Source organism: Podarcis gaigeae, assembly GCF_964106915.1.
Source record: "Podarcis gaigeae genome assembly, chromosome: Z".
In the NCBI taxonomy this organism is placed as follows: domain Eukaryota; kingdom Metazoa; phylum Chordata; class Lepidosauria; order Squamata; family Lacertidae; genus Podarcis; species Podarcis gaigeae.
This window is the reverse complement of record NC_139691.1, coordinates 45,500,316-45,522,730: the sequence shown is the minus strand read 5'-3', so window position 1 is coordinate 45,522,730 and position 22,415 is coordinate 45,500,316. Positions and strand designations below refer to the sequence as shown.

Here is a 22,415-nt window from a genome sequence, read left to right as displayed (position 1 = left end):
GGAGATGGGGCGGCGGGGGGGGGGGGGAGAGAAACATTATCCAGGGAGAGCCAATCTTTCCATAATAGTTGAATAGTGCTTGCTTTTGATGATAAAGGTTTGGGTGAAAAGATGAAGTGAGAGAAATGGGTACCTATAGCTGGCTTGAGCAAAACATTCATTTTCTATAGCTCATTTCTCTCTCGCTCCCTCCCTCTTCCCCCCGCCCCATTTCTCTTTGACCCCCTTTTGGAGTGTATATTCTGAATAACCCATTTGATGCTTTAATGCAGCTCAGTGACTGAATGGAACAGTCTGTGTAGCAAGAACTTTGGGACGACTTTGTCTATGAAATGATGCACAAAGGTTTTGTCGGGTTACGCATTAGCCCCATTAATGTCTCTTTCAAAGATAATGTGTGCAGTGGCAGCAGGGCAGATAAAGACTAGATAGCACACACCACATTCGATATAAAAAGAACATAAGAAGAACTCTGCTGGATCAGACCAATGGCTCACCTAATCTTGCATTCTAGCCTCACAGTGGCTAGCCAGATGCAAGCAGGGCACTTTCCACTCCTGCTCCTCTGCAACTGGTCTTTAGGGTCATGCAGCCTCTGATAAATGGAGATAGTACACAACCATAATGCCTAATAGCTACTGATAGCCTTATCTTTCCTTAGGGGTCCTTTCCAACTCTATGATGCTGTGAAAGCCACCAAATATTACATACTACAAATTATTACATATTGTGATAGGACATTCCATAGTTTAACTAAGTGCTGTGTTAAGATGTACAGGCAACTCCCCATTTACATGGGGGTTACACTCTGAGGCACCACTGTTTAAGTGATGTTGTGTATACAGTATTGGGAACACCACTGAAAAAGCCTGCAGACACCACAATCATTCCTTCTAGGAGCTTCCTTGCTCAAACTCCAACTCTCCACAGGCCTCAATGGTTGTTGCAAGAGCTCCTGGGATTGCACTTGCAGAGGCTTGTGAGATTGCTAGACACTGTTTTTCCATTTTCATGCTCTTTTTGCCCCTTTTCATGCCACTTCTGGGTTTGCAGCAACATGTGTATGCACGTTCTTGCATGCCTTGAACACATGTAAATGAGATGTTGCCTCTACTTCATTTTCTCAGTTCTAAATCTTCCAGTATTCAGTTTGAATATTGAAGAAGACCCAATGACCCCACTGGGTTTTAGTATTATGAGAGGGAGGAAAACTGATCTTTCCACTTTTCGAACAAAATGCATTTTCCCCCCACCTCTATCGTGTCCTCCCTTACTCATCTTTTTAAGAAACTATAAAGCACCAAAGGCTCAAAGTTTTCTTCAAAATGGAGTTTTTCCAGACAAAGAATAATCTTGGTTGCCTTTTCAAGTAACTCAATGCCATTTTTTAAAGATGTGGTGGCCGTAATTGTACACAATCTTCTTCTTTGGCAATCACTCATAGACGAGTAAGATTGCCTTCCATAAACACGATTTTAACAATGAGTCCATAAGTGACTGTGGAGGCCAATTCTGGATCCACACGTCCTTCCACAGTGGGGACATTGGTTTCTGGGTGGGAGTAGATCATGGTGTGGATTTGCCAAGCGTGCCTTCCTCTTAGCACATTTCTCCCTTGCATCCTAAGTTTGACTGTCTTCGAAGCCTCTGACACCTTTGATAAAGGCTGTTCTCCAGCTGGAGCGCTCACAGGCCAGGGTTTCCCAGTTGTCAGTGTTTATACTACATTTTTAAAGATTTGCCTTGAGACAGTCTTTAAACCTCTTTTGTTGACCACCAGCACCAGCATTACGCTTTCCATTTTTAAGTTCGGAATAGAGTAGTTACTTTGGAAGACGATTATTAGGCATGCACACACTATGACCAGTCCAATGAAGTTGATGTTGAAGGATAATTGCTTCAACACTGGTGATCTTTGCTTCTTCCAGTACACTGATATTAGTCTGCCTGTCTTCCCAAGTGATGTGTAAATTTTTTCAGAGACACTGTTGATGTAATCTTTTGAGGAGTTGGAGATGGTGTTTATAAGTGGTCCATGTGTCACAAGCATATAGTAAGGTTTGTAAACAAGCTTTGTAAACAAGCATTTTGGTTTCCCAGAGCTCAGGCGATGCTGGATTTCGGCATCAGTGTTGGCCCTTGTGGAAAGATTACTGCCTAGTTTAGGAGAAGTGATCGACATTGAAGTGATCCCAGATAGAAGAAGTGAAACGCCATCATTGGATTTGTGGCACTGCAGAGGGGTTATTTTGTACTTGTTGGTGCAGCACTTTGGTTTTTTGGATATTGAGTGATAGGCCAAGCTATTCGTAAGCTTCTACAAAGATATTTAGGGTGGTTTGGAGGTCATCCTCTGAGCATGTGCACACTACGTTGTCATCAGCATACTGAAGCTCTATGACAGAAGGTAAGGTAACCTTACTCTTTGCTTTCAGCCTGCTCAGATTGAAGAGCTTTTCATTTGTTCAATATATGATTTCTACTCCGGTGGGGAGTTTCCCTTTAACAAAGTGTAGGATCATGGCAATGAAACTAATGAATAGAGTTGGGGCAATAACACAACCCTGTTTAACACCTAATCCCACTGTGAATGGTTCACTTTGAGAGCCATTATTATCTGCGATTGTTGCTGTCGTATTATCATGGAGGAGCCAAATGATGTTTACAAATTTATCTGGGCAGCCAATTTTCAGAAGGACAGTCCACAGGGCATTACGATTTACAGTGTAGAAAGCCTTAGTCAGGTCAGTAAACGCCATATACAGGGGTTGGTTTTGCTCTCTGCATTTTTCTTGAAGCTGTCGAGCAGTGAAAGTGATATCCACTGTCCCCCTAGAAGGCTGAAAACCATTTTGGGATTCAGGAAAGATCACCTCGGATATTGTTAAGAGATGGTTTGCTAAGATCCTTGCAAGAATTTTGCCAGCTGCAGCTAATAGAGAGATGCCTTGATAGTTTCCACAATCAGTTCTGTCACCTTTTTAAAAAGAGATTGATAATTTTGGCATCCCTAAAGTCTGCTTGGATCTCTTCTCTTTCCCAGATTTTTTCAATGTGAAGTTGTTGTGTAAGTTCAATTCCGCCCACTTTGAAGATTTTGGCAGGTATCCCATCAGGTCCACTGGCTTTGTTGTTTTTCATTTGGTTAATAGCTGTACACAACTCTCCCAGATTTGGAGATACTGCAAGCTCATCTCTAACTTGTTTTTGCAGAATTTTTAAGAGGACCTCAGCAGCTACGGGGGAGTTGCGGTTAAGGAGATCTTGGTAGTGTTCTTTCCAGTGCAGTGCAATAGCTTCTGTATCTTTTAGAAGTGTGGTACCGTCTACTGAGCGTAGGGGGTGTATGCCATGATTTATTGGCCCATAGATGCCATTTTTTGAGATGTGGTAGCCATAATTATACACAGTAACCCAATGTGGTCTCATCATAGGTTTTGTATAATGGCATTACGATATTGGCAGTTTTATTTTCAGTCTCTTTCCTAATGATCTACAGCATGGAATTTCCTTTTTTTCACAGCTGCCACATTTTGGGTCCACATTTTCATCATGACCCCAAGATCTTTTTCCTGTCACCAGAAATTCATACCATATAAATGTTTATGTGAAAATTAGGGGGTGGGTGGGTTTGCCCCAATGTGCATCCTTTCACATTTGCTTACATTGTGTTGCATCTGCCATTCTACTACTCATTCACCTAGACTGAAGGGATTATTTTGGAGCTCCTTACAATCCCTTTTTGGTTCAACCCTGAACAAATTTCTGTCATCAGCAGACTTGGCCACCTCACTCCTCACCCCAACTGTCATTTCGTGTTAAAAACATTGGTCCCATTATAGCTGGTAAGAACGTAAGAAGAGCATGCTGGATCAGGCCAATGGCCCATCTAGTCTCACATCTTCTTATCTTAGTAGCCAACCAGATGCTTCTTTTGGGAAACCTGTAGTAGGACCAGAGCACCAGAGCCCTCTTCACTCCTGTAATTTCCAGTAACTGGGATTCAGAAGCATCACTGCTTCTGACTGTGAAGGCAAAGCATGGCCAAAATGACTATTATCCATTGATAGTTATCATTCTTGGGAGATTCCAGATTACACTGCCTGTTGGGTAAACTGTCCATTTATTCCCACTCTCTGCTTCCTAGTCTCTAACCAGATACCAGCTGATGGATGACCTGTCCTCCTCTCTCATACCTGTCAAGCTCTTACATCTATGGTGAGGGATTTTGTCAAAAGCTTTTTGAAAGTCTTAAGTAGGTGCATGAGGTTTATTGGAGTGTGGCATTCCCATGCTCAGACTCATCCACACAACCCTTAATTCTGCTAGACCAGGGGACATGAGACCTCTTCATCTAATACTATGCAGACCTTTGCCTAATTTTCAAAAATCCCTCTGCAGGAAATAAGTTCAAGCCTCTGGAAACAAAAAAGTCTGCTGTATGGGGAGGGAGGGAGGGAGGGAGGGAGAAAGAGAGAGAGAGAGAAGGATCCCACCCACTTTTTTCTCTTACCATACCCATGTTGGCTTCTGACCAACTTTGTCAGCATCACCTTTGCATCTATCTACTTTTTGCTGTTGCTCAGCTCCCAAACCTGAATCTTTGGGAGCTGTTAATGCAAATGTTGTTGCTGATATGCTAGGAGTTCTTCCTTTTCTTTCCAACCCAATCCTCTAAGAGGATTATGGTCATTAGGGAGTAATCTTTGGATACCCCTTAATATGTTTCCATTGAAGGATGGCTTCTCTCTCTCTCATCACAAAAGAGAGAAAATGAGGTGTGAACAAGGACCCTTTTAGCTGCCTTTCCCATCCTCTCCTGCATCTGAAAAGTCACAGCTGGAACCAGGAAAGCCAGGCATTACATTTCCATAACCACCAGTGGTCCAAAGTTAATGATTTAGACTTATTATATGCAGCAGAGTTTTTCCCTTTCTACTGTTGTTTTGCCATGGGAACACCTGTGTTCACTGGGAGTGTAGTGGTATAACATCTGTTTTGCATGCAGAAGGTCCCAGGTTCAATCCCCAGCAGCTCCAGATAGGGCTGAGGAAGACCCCTGCCTGAAACCCTGGATAGCTGCTGCCTGTCAGTGTAGGCAACACTGAGCTAGATGGAACAATTTTCTGACTTGACATAAGGCAGCCTCCTATGCTCTTAAATTGCAGTGGTGGATTTTAAGATTCATCGAATCATAGAGTTGAAAGGGACCCCAAGGGTGATCTAGTACAGGAATCTCAACATGTGGTTCCCCCACCCAATTCGAAACCATACTGGACCCTGATCCAAATAGAGATATACCACTTTTCTGGAAATGCCCCCCAGTGACCTTTGTATTCTGCATCCCATTTTACTTTTGCTCATGCTTCAAGGAAGTCAGGTTGGCATAGATGTTCCACCTCCTATGCCTTGTGATCTAGGAGGTGCTTCTAGATGACATCTTTGTTGATCATTCATTCTGATTTGTTTGCAGGAAGGTTTAATAAACTTGTTAAAGCAAGTGTTGCCTCACACTTTCCGCTCTTTCCAGCACACTAACCTATTGCTCACCTTACAAAAGTCCATTTCGGGGTGGGTGGGAGCGAATATGTTGCATGAGACCTCTCAAGTATAATTGTGTCACCTGAATTTACCAGTATGTGATTGAATCCTGCCTCAGATGTCTGGAAACACCTGAAAAGCAATGGATCCAAGTTCACCCAGGGAACTTTGGACCTGGGCCTCCGAAGCTCTAGCCTAACACTCTAATCACAATACAACCCTGCTTCTCTTAATCCCTTCACTGCTGAATCTATGAGTCTTGAAACACCCAAACAGTTTTGCAAGACTCAGATGTGGATGTTGACATTCACTAAATTGAGAAATAGTTAAGCATGGCTGTCATAGATGTTCCACTAGCAGACTGAATCTACTGGGGTACATTGGAATTTCTGCTGAGTTCGCAAGTGGTTGTGCATTAATTATTGGTAGTGTGGGAATAAACCAGTAAACCAGTGATGTTCTACACCACCTGGTGCAAACTTCAATGAGTGCCCAGAGTTAGTTCCAACTTGTGGGTTTCCCATACGCATCTGGTTAGCTACTGTGAGAACAGGATGCTGGACTAGATGGGCTACTGGACTGATCTCACAGGCTCTTATGTTTTTTTGTGTCCACAGCCACCTTCCACCTTAATTTGCTCAGAGGTCTGCATTTGCATCTATGCATATAAATTAACCTATGCAAACTTTATGCAGATTTATGCCACAGGGCTGGTTTTTATCTACCTTGTAAACTGCTGGACTCTCCTTCATAGGAGGTTTTTGGACAGATGTTTGGTGGCCATCTGTCAGGGATTATTTAGCACTAATTCCTGCATTCCAGAGGGTTGGACAAGATGGTGCCTTCTTTCTTTACAAATCTATATGACCTAGCAATACCACACTAGATGGGTGGTAAATTCTTTGAAACCGGCAGAAGACCCATTGCAGTTTCATATCTTAACATGTCCACTGTTCCAACTGGAATAGCTTACCTTCTTTCTTTTCCTTTTCTTTTTTGCACCTTGGATATTGATGCAGGAACCAGATTACTTGGCAAGACTTCTGAAGCAGGTGTTTGGCATTCAGTTATCTTAAAGACTCTCTTGAAGAATGATGGCTGCATGATATGCGTTTATCTTTAATCTCGCAGAGTTTGCAGAGGATGTTTTTTTCCTCCCTCCCTCCTGACAAATTGCACTACAGTTTATGGAAATGTAACATTTTCTGTGAATGGCTCCGAGTGGCTGTGATGCATGCTGATGAGTTAGACAAAGTAGCTCGCTGCATACGAGCAACTGTCGCAGCCCTTTCCATTAGCAAATTAAAATCTGTTCAAATTTATTTACTAATATATTAGGAAGAATCTCCGGGCTGACCCACCGACCTGCATTATGGAGCAAACAACAGTGGTTGCGAAAATAATTATTACAAAGTTCGGTGCCTCCTGTTTGTTTCCTATTTTAATCATAACTTGAGGTCAGCAGCATGGCAGGTTTGCCATCTGCATTCTGTGCTCAGGCTACATTTACTTAAAAATTATCAATTACCTTTCCCAGTAGCTTCTTCCACTGAACACCACTGAATCAGGGCAGCATAGCTTTGTTAAAAAAAAATCTCCTTCTCTGCAAAACACAGCTGCCTGAAATATTTTTTCGTGGATTTATGGGGACATTTGTGACATCATGCCTTTTTCAACTGAAACTGGTGCCAGTGAGATACATTCTATGCAAGGGCCACAGATTCCAACATGGTGTTAAGGATGCTAAAGCCTTTTGACGTCAATGAGCTGCACATTTCATTGGGCTTTAGCAGCTGTGTAGATCTGGGACAGGGCTTTGGTTGGGTGGCAGAGCATCTGCTCTGCATGCAAGAAGGTTAAAGGTTCAGTTCACAATGGCAACACCAGGTAGTTTGGGGAACGTCCACTGTCTGAATACCTGGAGGGCCACATAGCCAGTATGAGCTAGACTCCAGTGTATAAGGCATTTTCCTGCATCTCTGGCTAAACCCACACCTCTAAAGCTGCAGCTATCACATTCACTAGAAGCTTCCTTATTCCAAGTTGGACCACTATGCCAAGAGCCTGTCCCTTGCCTGCACAAGACCATTAAGTTCCAGCTGCACTGTTCCCACTGGTCCATAGCACTTTGTATAGTTTACAGAGCTAGCCAACATGGCATCTCACAGTTGACATTGAACTACAAATCCTATCACCCCTGACTTTTGGCTATTCTAGCTAGGGCCAATGGGAGTTGTGGTTTAACAACCTCTGGAGGGTTAACTTGTTGGGTGCCTCTTGTGAACACTGACGGGTAGCAGCTGTCTTGGGTTTAGAAAGTCAGGAATCTTCCTCAACTCAACCTGGAGATGGCAGGGATTGAACCTGGGATTAATCTGTGACAATTAGCTATTATGGCTATCTCCCCCCTCCACTGTCAGAAGCCAGCATGCCTCTAAACACCAGTCACTGGGAATCACAAGTGGGGAGACTGCTGTTGCACTCAGGTCCTGTGTGTGGGTTTCTCATAGGCCTTTCCAGTTGTCCACTGTGAGAAAAGGATACTGGGCTAGATAGATGAGCCATTGACCTAATCTTCTTATGTTCTTAGGACTCTCATTAAAATAGAGGTCTGTTACTTGTAAGTCAGCACCTAGGACTTGCCGATCGAAAGGTCGGCGGTTCGAATCCCTGCGGCGGGGTGCGCTCCTGCTGCTCGGTCCCAGCGCCTGCCAACCTAGCAGTTCGAAAGCACCTCCGGGTGCAAGTAGATAAATAGGGACCGCTTACCAGCGGGAAGGTAAACGGCGTTTCCGTGTGCAGCTCTGGCTCGCCAGAGCAGCGATGTCACGCTGGCCACGTGACCCGGAAGTGTCTCCAGACAGCGCTGGCCCCTGGCCTCTTGAGTGAGATGGGCGCACAACCCCAGAGTCTGTCAAGACTGGCCCGTACGGGCAGGGGTACCTTTACCTTTACCTTACTTGTAAATTAGGACACCTGGCTACCCAACTGCTAGATCACAATATGTTTGTGTGTGTGTGTGGGGGGGGGCAGCTATCTCTGGGCTTCAGGGGGAGCCCCAAAGCAGCTATGGAGAGACAATTGCAATGGAAGATGTTGTATTTCACACACACACACACACACACACACTATATATATATATATATATATATATATATATATATATGCAGGTTTTGGTGTCCTCGGGTGTCTTCCCGTGTAAAAGTTGGGGTGTCTAGGCGACGTTTCGACGAGGTCTCACTCGTCATCTTCAGGCTGGTGCTTTCGGCTTCTTGTTACTGGAACAGAGCGGGATCTCAATGTTTGAGTTCCTATAAATACTGTAGAGGGGGTGTGGTGTCTAGCCTCCAATGTTCTGGGCAGAGAGGAAGTTCCCAGGCTAGTGTGCCTTTTCTTCTTTTGTTCCTTAATTACTTGAGAGATACCTTGAGTGATTTCTTGAGTGATATCCTGAGTACCACTTAGGTGGGTCATTAGGTGTGGATTAGTTGCTAAAGTCTTTGTGTCTTGACCTCTTGAACTTTGTGAAGAGTTTTCCTGAGAAGATGGCTGTATTGCACTTAGTTGTGCTTTGGCTTGGCTTCGTGTATAGGGGCGAGCTGTGGTTTTGTGGCTTGTGTCAGCCAGATCTGTGTAGACGAAACGTCGCCTAGACACCCCAACTTTTACACGGGAAGACACCCGAGGACACCAAAACCTGCATTCCTGTACCCGTGAAAATCTACGAAAGCATATATATATATATATATATATATATATCACAAGCGACTTCTCCCCCCAGTTGAACACATTAGGTGATTCTGTCCAATATAGTTTCAAAGAAATCTAAACCGTTTCGACAGTGTTTTAACAAATGTTTTCCAAAATATTCCAAACAAGGCTTTGGCACTGCAGGTTTCTGTTTAATACTACTACTACAAATAATGATGATTGGGGTGGGGGGGTGGGGAGAGCTGGGTGTAAGAGAGAATGTTCAGACCACGGAATTTATTTGTTTTTAAGACTGAAAAACCTTGATATGAGGTTTGGGATGTGTTGTTGGTTCCCCCTAATGGCAAAGCCCAGGTATGACTTAGGAAATAAAATTTAGGACAGGTTTGAGATAGTTTTTAAAGAAAAAAAATTGCTGCTACCTCTTTAAATGTAATGTGGGGAGCAGGTGAGGGGGAATTCACACCTTGTCATCAGCAGCTGCAAATTCCTTCAGAGGATGATCTCAGTAGTTGTAAGGAGACCCAACATTCCTCTTGTAGAGCTACAATTCCCAGAGTCCCTGGGGAAGAGGGACTGATTATTTAATCCACTCTTGAGAATTGCAGCTCTTTGGGGGAAATAGGGATCTCCTAGCAACTTTAATCAGCCTTAACAAATTACATTTCCTAGGATTTTTTGGTTTAAAGTGGTATCAGAGTTCTTTAAATGTATGGTGTGAATGTGACTTAATTCTTTGTCACCATTTCCCTTCCCGCTGAGTTCTACTTCAAGTGGAATCTTGAGACTAAGAAGGAGGGAAGCAGACAGCTAGGGCCACCTCCTGGTCTTGTTGCTAGCAGGGAGGCAGCAATATGCTGAGACGCAGACTAAGATTAGTGGGGAAGGGCCCCATTCATTCTAATGGACCAGCCTCCATTGCTCCTCCATTCCTATTGGTTCCTATAGTGACCATTGGGATGCTTCCAATAAGCCCATCTTGAAGGCACAAAGGCAACCACTTTTCTCTGCTGTGTACTGCGTCTGGGAGACCGGCTTTGTAAAATAGCCTACACCAGTTACTAGCTTGCACAATTACTTATGAGCTTGCTAGCAGGCTAGTAGCATGGAAATGCAGACTACTAGTCACCACCACCACCACCAGTAGCAGCAGCAGCAGCTTATGCCAGGTGGATGCTACAGCACTTTTTTCTTAGGTAAAGATAAAGGGTAAAGGGAACACTGATCATTAGGTCCAGTCACGGACAACTCTGGGGTTGCAGCGCTCATCTCGCTTTATTGGCTGAGGGAGCCGGCGTACAGCTTCCAGGTCATGTGGCCAGCATGACTAAGTCACTTCTAGCAAACCAGGGCAGCGCACGGAAATGCCGTTTACCTTCCCGCTGGAGTGGTACCCATTTATCTACTTGCACTTTGATGGGCTTTCGAACTGCTAGGTTGGCAGGAGCAGGGACTGAGCAATGGGAGCTCACCCTGTCGTGGGGATTTGAACTGCCAGCCTTCCAGTAGGCAAGCCCTAGGCTCTGTGGTTCAACCTACAGCGCCTCCCACAACCCACTTTTTTCTTAAGCTTGCTCAATTTCTCAGTAGCTAGGCACTCCAGCTCATGGGCCAGTCATTGCTCAACTAGGGGGTCAGAATTTGCCCTTGAGGCCATTTTGCCAAAATGATGCCCACCAGCTGTTGTCACTGGGTAACTGTGGAATACCTGCATTTGACACACATTTTATGGCATGTTACTGACTGATATTCTGGACTGCATCCAACAAAGTTTTACTCAGAGTAAATAAAATAATGGACTTGTTAGCCATGTCCATTAATTTAAATGCGTTTACTCTGAGAGGTCTAGCATGGGATGCCACCCTATATATTTAGAATAAAGAACTAATAAAGTTGGAAGGGACAGTGCCAAGCCTTTAAACCCATGGTTTCCAAGGTGAGGCATGCGCCCCATAGGGGGGCAATTTGATTTTTAAAAGGGGGGCAGTTTGAGAATGAGTTATTAACAGTGAATGGCCTTTTGGGCTTCCTCCATGCGAATAGGAATTCACTTTTTGAATACAGCAGTACCTCACATTACATACGCTTCAGGTTACAGACTCCGCTAACCCAGAAATAGTGCTTCAGGTTAAGAACTTTGCTTCAGGATGAGAACAGAAATCGTGCTCCGACAGCACAGCGGCAGGAGGAGGCCCCATTAGCTAAAGTGGTGCTTCAGGTTAAGAACAGCTTCAGGTTAAGTACGGACCTCCGGAATGAATTAAGTACTTAACCAGAGGTACCACTGTAATAAGAATTATATGTCACAGGGGGTGGAGATGGGCATCAGGATTTTAGAGATGCTTATGTGGGGCATGGGCAAAGAAAGGTTGGGAACCATTGCTTTAAACAATGGTTAAGTCTCCTGAAAGACTGCTTTTCCATTTTTGGGAAAAGAGGCTCCCACTCATTACTGCAGGGAAAGCATACTCCTTGGACACTTTTTTCAGATGTGAATTTCAATCTTTTGTATTTCATCTGTAGGTGGCAGTACAAGGTTCTCTGCCATGAGAAGAAGAAGTGCTCAGAGAGGAAGTCCCTCCATTCTCATCAAGACCAGACTAATAATACAGGCAGGGTAGCCAATGTGGTGTCCCTCCAGATGTTGTTGGACTCTAGCTCCCATCATCCCCAGCTGTCTTGGCCAATGGTGCCAGGGATAATGGGAGCTGTAGTCCAGCAGCATCTGAAGGGCACTACTTTGGCTACCCCTGATGTGAGGCCACCTGTGCCCCTGCCCTCTTCACTTTCCTTTTGGAATGATGCTGTACTCCGCCTGCTCTTGACCAATCCCCACTGACCACCTGGTTCCAGTCTTTGTGCTTGCTAGTCAGAGTCTTCAGAATCCTCTTCACTTTTCCTGTGTTTCACTTTTTTGTGTGAGCTTTTTTTACTTTTCGTTTCACCTTCCTTCTTCTTTTTAGAGCTCTTCTCATTCTTACTTTTTTCCTCTTTCTTATTCTTTACCTTTGATGCCACTGCCTTCTTGACCTTCCCAATGTGTTTCTGAACATTCTTGGACTTTGCGGCCTTCTTAATCTTCCCAATGTGCTTCTGAACAGTCTTGGAGTTCGCTGCCTTCTTAATTTTACGAACATGCTTCTGAACAGCCTTCGATTTTGCGGCCTTCTTAATCTTACCAATGTGCTTCTTAACAGCCTTGGAGTTTGCGGCCTTCTTAATCTTACTAACATGCTTCTGAACAGCCTTCGATTTTGCGGCCTTCTTGATCTTACCAATATGCTTCTGAACAGCTTTCGATTTTGCAACCTTCTTAATTTTACCAATGTGCTTTTGCACAGCTTCTGATTTTGCAACCTTCTTAATTTTACCTAGTTTCTTCTTTATTGCATGCCTTTTCCCTTTCTTCTTTTTCTTTGCTTTTCCTTCTGGGACAGAATATCCTCCTTCCTCCTCCTCCTCCTCCTCTTCCATTATTTTCTTTTTCCTTGTTTCTATTATAATAGTAATAATAATAATAATAATAATAATAATAATAATAATAATAAAACAACAACAACAACAACAACAAAAACCATAACTTGTACACTACCCATCTGACTGGGTCGCTCCATGCATCTGTGTGGCTTCCAGCAAAACATAACAGAACACAGCAAAACATAGCAAAACATTAGAGGCTCCCCAATACACAATTGTCTTCAGGTCACAGACGCTTCAGGTTACAGATGCTTCAAGTTACAGACTCTGCTAACCCAGAAATAGTACCTTGGGTTAAGAAATGTGCTTTAGGATGAGAACAGAAATTGTGCTCCAGTGGCGCGGCAGCAGCGGGAAGCCCCATTAGCTAAAGTGGTGCTTCAGGTTAAGAACAGTTTCAGGTTAAGAACGGACCTCCAGAACAAATTAAGTTCTTAACCTGAGGTACCACTGTATAGTCAATTCATACTCCTCAGCTACAATATAATAGAACTATCTTAGAAAGATAAAAACAGACTAGCTGCCAGTTTCACATCTAAGCCCAGTTATGATAGCTTTGGCCAAATTGTGTTATTTCCACTTATTTCCAAGAATAAGTTGGGGGATTTTTGGTGAGAAGGGGGCAGGCTTCTTGGGCTTCATCAACTATTTGATTGTGCCAACTCCAGCACTCAGCAGGATGTCTGACATATGCCTCATCTGCAATATACCGTATTTTTCACCCTATAGGACGCACTTTTCCCCCTCCAAAAATGAAGGGGAAATGTGTGTGCGTCCTATGGGGGGAATGCAGGCTTTCGCTGAAGCCTGGAGAGTGAGAGGGGTCGGTGCGCACCAACCCCTCTCACTCTCCAGGCTTCAGGAAGCTGTCCACCGGTCTCCCAAGGCTTGCAGACAGCAGCCTGCAGCCCGAAACCCGGGGAGCGCAGCGGAGCGCCCCGGGCTTTGGGCAGATATCCACAAGCCTGGGGAGACCGGCGGGAGTTCCCGCCAGGCTCCCAAGGCTTGCGGATAGCAGCCTGTTCTGGGGGCTGGGGTCGGGGGAAGCTCGGGCTTCCCCCGCCCCAGCCCCGCGCCTGGGGGAAAATTTTTCTTTGTTTGTTTATTCCTCCCCCCCAAAAAAACTAGGTGCTCCCTATGGGCCGGTGCGCCCTATAGGGCGAAAAATATGGTGTATACAAAGCAGTGTCATTCTAGTTTCAACATTCATATCTTCCCCCCAAAGAATCCTGGGGATTGTAATTTGTTAAGGGCACTGAGAGTTGTTAACAGAATCTTACTCCCTCTACAGAGCTACACTTTCCTGAGTGGTTTTGTGAGACAATCAGCCTCATATAACCAACATGCTTAAATCTAATTAATGCATGAAGTTATCTGTAAGACCATAAAGCTGTCCTGCCAGGCTTAGCTCACCTTGGAAGGGACTAGGTAATCAATCCTTTGCTCCCCTCTTAATCTACCTGGCTATTTCCTAGTTCTTCTTTTATATTTTTATTTGTTTTATTTATTTTTATGTGTTTTACACACAACAACAACAGATTAAATTCTGATGCTTGATTCGGAGACCATAGTGGTCTAGCACCTACAAACTCATAACACTATATTTCCATGATTTCCATTGCTGTAGTTTTGGTGAAATAATAATAATAATAATAATAATAATAATAATAATAATAATAATAATTTCCTTGCTACAGTAGGTCAGCTGGGCAAACATGCACTCATATTCCAAGCTGCAGCAGTAACCTGCAGAGTTCAATGTTGTTGTTGACATCCATCTGTCTCAGGAGACAGTAGAAGAGTGCTCCACTGTGATTTTCATAGTGAGAGTTAAAATTGTGTGTAAAGTAGCTGGTTTTCATTTGAGTTTATTTCCTTAAAAGCGTATAAGAATTATTTGGGAAATACTAGGAGGAATTATGACTAGAAGAAGTGAGTAATATTTTTTTTTTGTCAGAATGTAGAATTTTCATCTGCAGGCATTGTCTATCAGAGGTTGAGTTCTGACTTGGATTTATTTGGCTAAGATAATTATTAAAAGGTGACACTGCTGAGTGTAAAGCATAAACAATCATGTTTAAAGCCTCTCATTCTCTGTATCATCTTGCTATGTTGTGGCACTCAATGCTAGTAAAAGTGTGTTAATAGTTTTGTAAATTAGTTCAAGCGGTAGATTAGGATTTCAGCAGGAAATTATGGGATACACACTGACTGGAAATGAAGCAGTGTGATCACCCCAAAACTTCTGTAGGTGGAAATGTTTTTTGTGTGCATATTTTAAGGCACTAACAGTATGGAATGTGGAATTGCATAGGACCACCCTGATAGCATCACGAACAGAAAGGTGTTCAAAGGAACCCCAATGCACTATTATTGTTGCACAATATACCCACAATAAAATTCCTGTCTGGGGAGTCCCTTATCTCTTTTGCACCTGGCACCGGTTGGTAGGTTTCTAGTAAAAATCAAAGCAGATCTGACAATACTGAAGTCTTTCCACCTCAGGTCTACAGGTGCATCATTGACAACAGTCTTACCTGTCTTAGTTAAGCCTTCATATTCCTTTTCTTCCATTAGTTTTTTCCTGGCTGCCTCTTTTTCCTCCTGGACTTGCCTCAAAAAGAAATTTTGCGCCAGAAGGCGCTTGCCACGAGCATTAACCCCCTTCAGTCGACCTACCAATTCACTGGAAGAGGAAGCAAGTTCGTCAAAGGAAGAAGGCATCTGAAGCCCCACCTCCCAACAGCAAGTGTGCCATCACTCCTCAGAGAAAGAGATGTGAAAGCACTGTTGGCCAACACCCATTTACTACTATGGCTAATGAACATTTATCCAGCAATAATATAGGGATCTGCCTTATACCGAGTCAGACTGGTCCATCTAGCTCAGTACTGTCTACACTGATTGGCAGCAGCTCTCTAAAGTTTCAGACAGGGATAATTCCCAGTCCCACCTAGAGATTCTGGGACTGAACCTTTGAGTTGCCGCATGCAAGGGTGATGCTCAAACATCAAGCAAAAAAAGAAGAAGAAGAAGAAAAGGTTAAATTGTTTATGTATGCTGCTACCACAGCCAAAATCCTGTATGTGCAGAAGTGGAAAGAAGGAGAAATTCCAACAAAGGAAGAATAGATTTTAAAGTTACTGGGCTATGTAGAGATGGCAAAATTGACAGCAAAAATAAGAGACCAAAAAGATGAGAATTTTGTCAAAGCGTGGGTATTTTTTTTTTTGAACTATTTAAGGAAAAATTATAGTCAAATGAAATTGCAAGCAGGATTTGAATTATAGGCAAGGGGAGGAGAATAACTAAATGAATATTATGAAAATAAATGGTAGTTATGGCAGCAGATAAATGACTGCAACAGGAGCATCACGGACGTCAGAATGGGAAGTCAAAATGTAAGAAATTATTATATCAAAAGTGAATTGAATAACTTCAAATTTCACATAAAAAAACTAATTAAAATTTATTATTAAAAAATAGACATACTTACGAGAGGAGACACCACAAAGCAATTGCGATCACAAAGGCAAAACCAAAGCCTATAGAACCTTCAACAACAATCTTCGCGAAGGCGGGCCGGTTTGGAATCACTGTAAATTAAAGAAAGCACTATGAGCCATGCACCCACGACTTCTCTTACACCAGCTCTCTCCAATTTGGTGCCCTCTAGATGTTTGGGACTACAATTTCCATCAACCTCAGCCAGCAGAGCCATGGTATGGAGGAGAAATTAATATCATTTCTCATTTTAAGGTGACGCTACTTACTTCACACTGTCTGAAGCAACATGGGAACCAAAACCCAGGCACCCACTTCTTCGAATTTTGCAAGGAGGTGGACCAGGCCCCGGGATTAAAAACCCATGGGGTGGACCAAGGTGAAACCTTCCACCTCAGTCCAATCCACCGCAGGGGCCCCCCAGCACTACATTCTGCCTGCCATTGGCCAAATAGGGAGGGAAGCTGTGATCCACTTGCGGGCCCTGCCTGAAGCCAAATAGGGTTCACCCAAGCCCGTGAAAATCCTCTGCCTCCAGTACAACTGCAATTTCCAGGGGAGGCATTGTTGCTGTCCCAGCAATGGTGCCTGACTTGGTAGTAAGCATCATTGAAAAGGTAAAGGTACCCCTGCCCGTACGGGCCAGTCTTGACAGACTCTGGGGTTGTGCGCCCATCTCACTTAAGAGGCCAGGGGCCAGCGCTGTCCGGAGACACTTCCAGGTCACGTGGCCAGCGTGACATCGCTGCTCTGGCGAGCCAGAGCCGCACACGGAAACGCCGTTTACCTTCCCGCTGGTAAGCGGTCCCTATTTATCTACTTGCACCCGGAGGTGCTTTCGAACTGCTAGGTTGGCAGGTGCTGGGACCGAGCAGCGGGAGCGCACCCCGCTGCAGGGATTCGAACCGCCGACCTTTCGATTGGCAAGTCCTAGGCGCTGAGGCTTTAACCCACAGCGCCACCTGTGTCCCATCGTAAGCATCATTACACAACAGATAAAACTTGTACAAACGGTTTTTCAAAAATTTCTTCTCTTCTTTATGCTTCCACTACCCTCTTATTTTTATTCAACACCCCTCCAAAGCTACTACTGCCCCCCTGTGTCACTCCAGTGCCCCCCAGTGATGGTATTGCCCACTTTGGAAAACACTGTTTTACAGAGTTTAGATGTGTTGGTGAGTGAAGTAGCAGTTCTTGCAATGAGCTACCTGAACCAGCTGGTGGCAGAAAACTGAAAGGCAACCTATACTTCCCTCACTGATTCCTTCTCTTTAAGTAACTAATTGTGGGCAAAGCAGATCACATCTTCTCACTGTGTCCTTCCTTCTTGCTTCTCCAATTTAGTTAGTCCCCGTATAAGTTGCCATGCGCCAGTGTAATTTCTGCGCTCCATCTTGGCCAGATGTAAAGCTTTGCTTGCCATGAGCAATAAACTGATGTTTTCTTTGTCTTGCCAGGCAATTTCTTTCTGTAATATATTTACCAAACCCTAGCAAGATGGTAGTGGGGGTGTGAGTGTGTGAAACATTCAAACATGAAATTCTCACACCTGGGAGGGCAGTACAACACACCTTCTCTAAACCTTTGAATCACTCCCCGTTCTTGCTATCCAATTGTTCTTAGGAGTACAACAACAAATGCAACTTCCAATAATGTTGCATGACAATTAGATCTCAGCATAGACATATATGCATTGGGAAATTGCATGCCCTTAAAACATTATCTCATAATAATAATAATAATAATAATAATAATAATAATAATTTTATTTATACCCCACCCATCTGTCTGGGTTTCCCCAGCCACTCTGGGTGGCTTACAACACATAAAAAATTGTAAAACATTAGACATTGAAAATTTTCCAATACAGGGGCTCCCATCAAACCCTTCCCACACCTTGCAATGTTCCAGGAGACATACAGTAGCAAATCATTCTTAAAGAGATAGTTAAATAAACACATTTACCATTGTTCCAGTTGATGGATCTTTTCAAGAGAACATGCGGTCGAGAGAGTCCAGTCTTGTGTGAGATGCTTCTGACTTCCACAAAAAGAACAGGTTGAAACAGTGCAAGACATGATCAAGAAGACAAGAAAACTATTGGACACAGGAAGATCCAAATCTGAGAAGTGCGCTAATATTAATTGAGCAACATCAAAGTGCATTAACATGCATTTTGAGAAGTTATTAGTTCAACAACAGTTAAAAGTGGCCAGTTGCTAAGGTATGGCTAATATTTTTACAATCCTTTCATGCCAGAAAACTTTTCAGTGTGCATTTCACATGATATTGTGGGCAGTAGAAAGGCATAGGGCATTACTGATCATTTGACAAGACATTATCAGGTGAGCCCCAAGCATTCATTTTATAAAACTCTGTATCTCGGTTTCATTTTTAAAAATCCAAGTGGTACACAATGAGAAGTAGATTTTATTTATTTGTTTATTAGATTTATATGCCGCCCTTCATCAGAAGATCTCGGGACAGTTCACAAGGTTAAAATACGAGATAAAAGAACAGATAAATAGTTAAAACAGAAACAACGAAACAAGAACCCCTCTCTCACAAACACATTTAAAAGGCTGTAGAATAATAATCAGCCAAAGGCCTGGTTGAAGAGAGAGTTTGGATTTGATATGCCGCTTTATCACTACCCTAAGGAGTCTCAAAGCGGCTAACATTGTCCTTTCCCTTCCTCCCCCGCAACAAACACTCTGTGAGGTGAGTGGGGCTGAGAGACTTCAAAGAAGTGTGACTGGCCCAAGGCCACCCAGCAGCTGCATGTGGAGGAGCGGAGACGCGAACCTGGTTCACCAGATTACGAGTCCACTGCTCTTAACCACTACACCACACTGTAGAGGAATGTTTTGGCCTGGCACCTAAAGATATACAAGGAAGGCGCCAGACAAATCTCCCTAGTGGGAGTAAGGAGATCCTGCAAGTAAACTGGTCCCAAGCAGTTAAGGGCTTTATATACCTATAGCAACACCTTGAATGTGGCCAGGTAGCAGATTGGCAACCAGTGCAGATGCTGCCCTCCATGTGCTATCCCACTGACTGCCCCTGCCCCGAGGAATGTATGATTAGTGACAGAGAGTTCTGCTACTCCTTTGTTGTTGTTTAGTCGTGTCCGACTCTTTGTGACCCCATGGACCAGAGCATGCCAGGCACTCCTGTCTTCCACTGCTTCCCGCAGTTTGGTCAAACTCATGCTGGTAGCTTCGAGAACACTATCCAACCATCTCGTCCTCTGTCGTCCCCTTCTCTTCTGCTACTCCTAATCAAAGCTATTAACCACATATTGGTCTTAACCCCACCCCCCGGAAGTTTTAAACATTTTTGGAATGCATAGTAGTACATGGAAGTTTATTTAGCCAGTCTATTGCGGACACACACACAAAAAAATCATCTCACCCATAAACTCCAGAAGTGATTCCGAAGTCGGCTGAGCTGTCCCAGCATTGGCCTCTGGAGCTGGAGGACTCTTCCCGAGCTCTTCGTATGCCTTGAAAGGTGCTAAAACATTTAGAGGGGGAGTGGATGACTTCACTGGAAAACAAGCTGTAGAACAGGGGTCAGGAACCTTTTCCTGCATGGTGGCCACAATGCCTCTTTGGTAACCTTTAAGGGGCCACATGGCATCCCCCCTCCCCCATAAAAAACACCCTCTCGATCATCCACTCAGGTAAGCATAGTCATGATTCAATTTTTGGCCAGGCAAAAATACTTAGAATGGTAGATTTGGAAGGGACCCCAAGGGTCACGTAGGCGAACCTCCTGCAATGCAGGAATCTCAAGCATTCAGGACAGATGGCCCCCCAACCTCTGCTTAAAAACCTTCAAGGGAGGAGAGCCCACCAGCTCTCAAGGGAGACAGTTCCACTGTTGAACAGCTCTTACTGAGGAGCATGTGTAGCGGGGCTGGTGTGGGGCGTAGCCTCAGAAGAGGGGGCATGGCAGGGAAGAGTCCTGAAGGCCAGGAAGAGAGACTTGGAGAGCCACATTTGGCCAAAGGTTAGAGGTTCTGGTCTAGGATGTGGAGCATAATCTAATTTTTTAGAAGCAAGCTAGGACAGAAGAACAAGTTCCCAGCTCTGCATTTACCTTATAAGGCCAATGTGAGGAGGGAAACACTTGCAAGGGAAAATCTCTTGGTAGGAGGGTGCTATCAACCTTCTGAGAAAGAAATGACCGAGAAGAGACATGATAGATTTGTGTGCCCGCTGCTGTCTCCTTGCTGCCCAGCTTATAGGCATTGGGAACAGCTGATGAAGACAGGAACACATCAAGGCTGCATCTGCAATATACAGTGGTACCTCTGGTTGCAAACGGGATCCATTCCAGAAGTCCATTCGTAACATGAGCAGAACAGAACCCACGTCTGCACGTGCGCAGGTCGTTATTTGTTGCTTCTGTGCATGCGCGTGACATTATTTTGCGCGTCTGCGCATGCGCAAGCGACAAAACCCGGAAGTAACCCTTTTCGGTACTTCTGGGTTGCCGTGGGACGCAACCTGAAAACGCTCAACCTGAAGCAAACGTAACATGAGGTATGACTGTACTTTTAAAGCATCCAACTTCAAATACCCATGGCTTTGCCCCAAAGAATCCTGGAAGCTGTTAAAGATGCTGAGAGTTGCCAGAAGAGCTCTACCCCTGCAGAGCTACGATCTTCAGAGTGGTTTAACAGTCAATACCTGTTCCCAGCGAACTCTGGGAATTGTAGCTCTGTGAGGGGGATAGTGGTCTCTAACAACCTCAGCACCCTTAAACTACTGTTCCCAGGATACTTTGGGTAAAGCCATGGCTGTTTAAAGTGTTGTGATACTGCTTTAAATGTACAGTTCAGATGTGGCTGTAATCTGCAAAATGGAAAGAAGCATGCTATTTCATTGTCAGATGATCACACAGAGTACTAGATTCCATGTTACACAGATGGACAGAACATCATTAACCCTGCCTAAGGGAGATTAGCTGGGGAAAGTTTTCCTTTACAAACTGCTGGAATTGTTTGCAGAAGAATAATTTAAACTTTCCCATCCCAGCATGCTCTGATGGGTGGGTGGAGAAGGCTGTGTTTGTGTGAGGGAAAGAAAGAAAGAAAGAAAGAAAGAAAGAAAGAAAGAAAGAAAGAAAGAAAGAAAGAAAGAAAGATGATGAAGGCACTTCCAGGCTCTTATAATTTTTGATGGGTTCTTTCACATACTGGTAAATTCAGAACACACAATTGTAGTTGACTTGGGGGTGTTGAGCAACAAACCCACTTCCCCCAAAGATCAGATGTTTTGCTTAAGGAAAATGATGGGAAACCATACTGGGGAGAGTGGGAAAACACTTGCTTTGAAGCAATGCCATCTGACCTCTGCTCAAGCAAATCAGGATGAATACTTAATAAGCAGGTTGCCTGGAATAGCCCTGCATGGGGACAGCTGCTTGGCCCCACTCCTTTTGGCTCAGAGGACCTAAGTGGGTTCTGCTGCCTAGTTATGGAAGGACCAATTTCAGCTCACCTGAAAATGCATTTCTAGGACAGCATGATAACTCCACAGAAAGGATTGTGAAAAGGGATGGCACAATCTGGTTCATTGTCGAAGTGTCACAGGTTCTTTCTGGTCTGAAGATAACGGCAAGAGGCCAAGGAATGTAGAGGTGACCAAAAGCATCTAAATGTGAAGCTATTTCCACCCCGTCATTGGAGCTGCAATGCTTCCAATTGCTGCTTTGGTTTACCTTTTCGATCTTACACATTTTCGTTCCATTACATCACAATGAACTGGACCTTTGAAAAGAATTCTAGAACTGAACCTATGGGAAGTTCTGCTAGTGATGTAGCAATGAAACTGCTTGCACATTTGCAAAGCTGAGCAGGGACTGGTATGGTTTCAAATTGGATGGTAGAACTGCATGTTGAGATTCCAGCATTGCAGGGGGTTGGACCAGATGACCCTCAAGGTCCCTTCCAACTATACAATTCTATGATTGTAGGAACTGCCCACAGCAGAAAATATTGGTAAGTTTCAAATCTGACATCCCTAAAAGGGGAAACTCTCAAGCATTATCTATATTATGGATTCATAACTTACCTATGTTGCAGACTCATGTAGACTTTAGCTATCACAATGGCCCAGAAGGAATTCTGGGAATTGTAGCTTAGTGAAGTTCTGAGAGCTCTGGAGCTCTCT

General features: G+C 44.0%; 1 protein-coding gene across 2 annotated transcripts; it reads right to left on the bottom strand.

Annotated features, from left to right (window-relative positions):
• Positions 1-11,744: 11,744 nt before the first annotated feature.
• On the bottom strand, positions 11,745-21,987 carry LOC310836953 (uncharacterized protein). 2 transcript variants are annotated; one of them, XM_083722971.1, is made up of 6 exons: positions 21,744-21,987; positions 19,648-19,794; positions 18,199-18,273; positions 16,226-16,325; positions 15,267-15,415; positions 11,745-12,746 (listed from the first exon to the last, which is right to left on the bottom strand). In XM_083722971.1, the coding sequence occupies exons 1-6, from the start codon at positions 21,979-21,981 to the stop codon at positions 12,118-12,120; spliced, it is 1,338 nt and encodes a 445-aa protein (XP_083579097.1). In that variant the 5' UTR covers positions 21,982-21,987; the 3' UTR covers positions 11,745-12,117. The 2 variants fall into 2 exon arrangements, with proteins under 2 accessions (XP_083579097.1, XP_083579098.1); XM_083722972.1 differs by having other exon boundaries at positions 19,648-19,749.
• Positions 21,988-22,415: the final 428 nt, after the last annotated feature.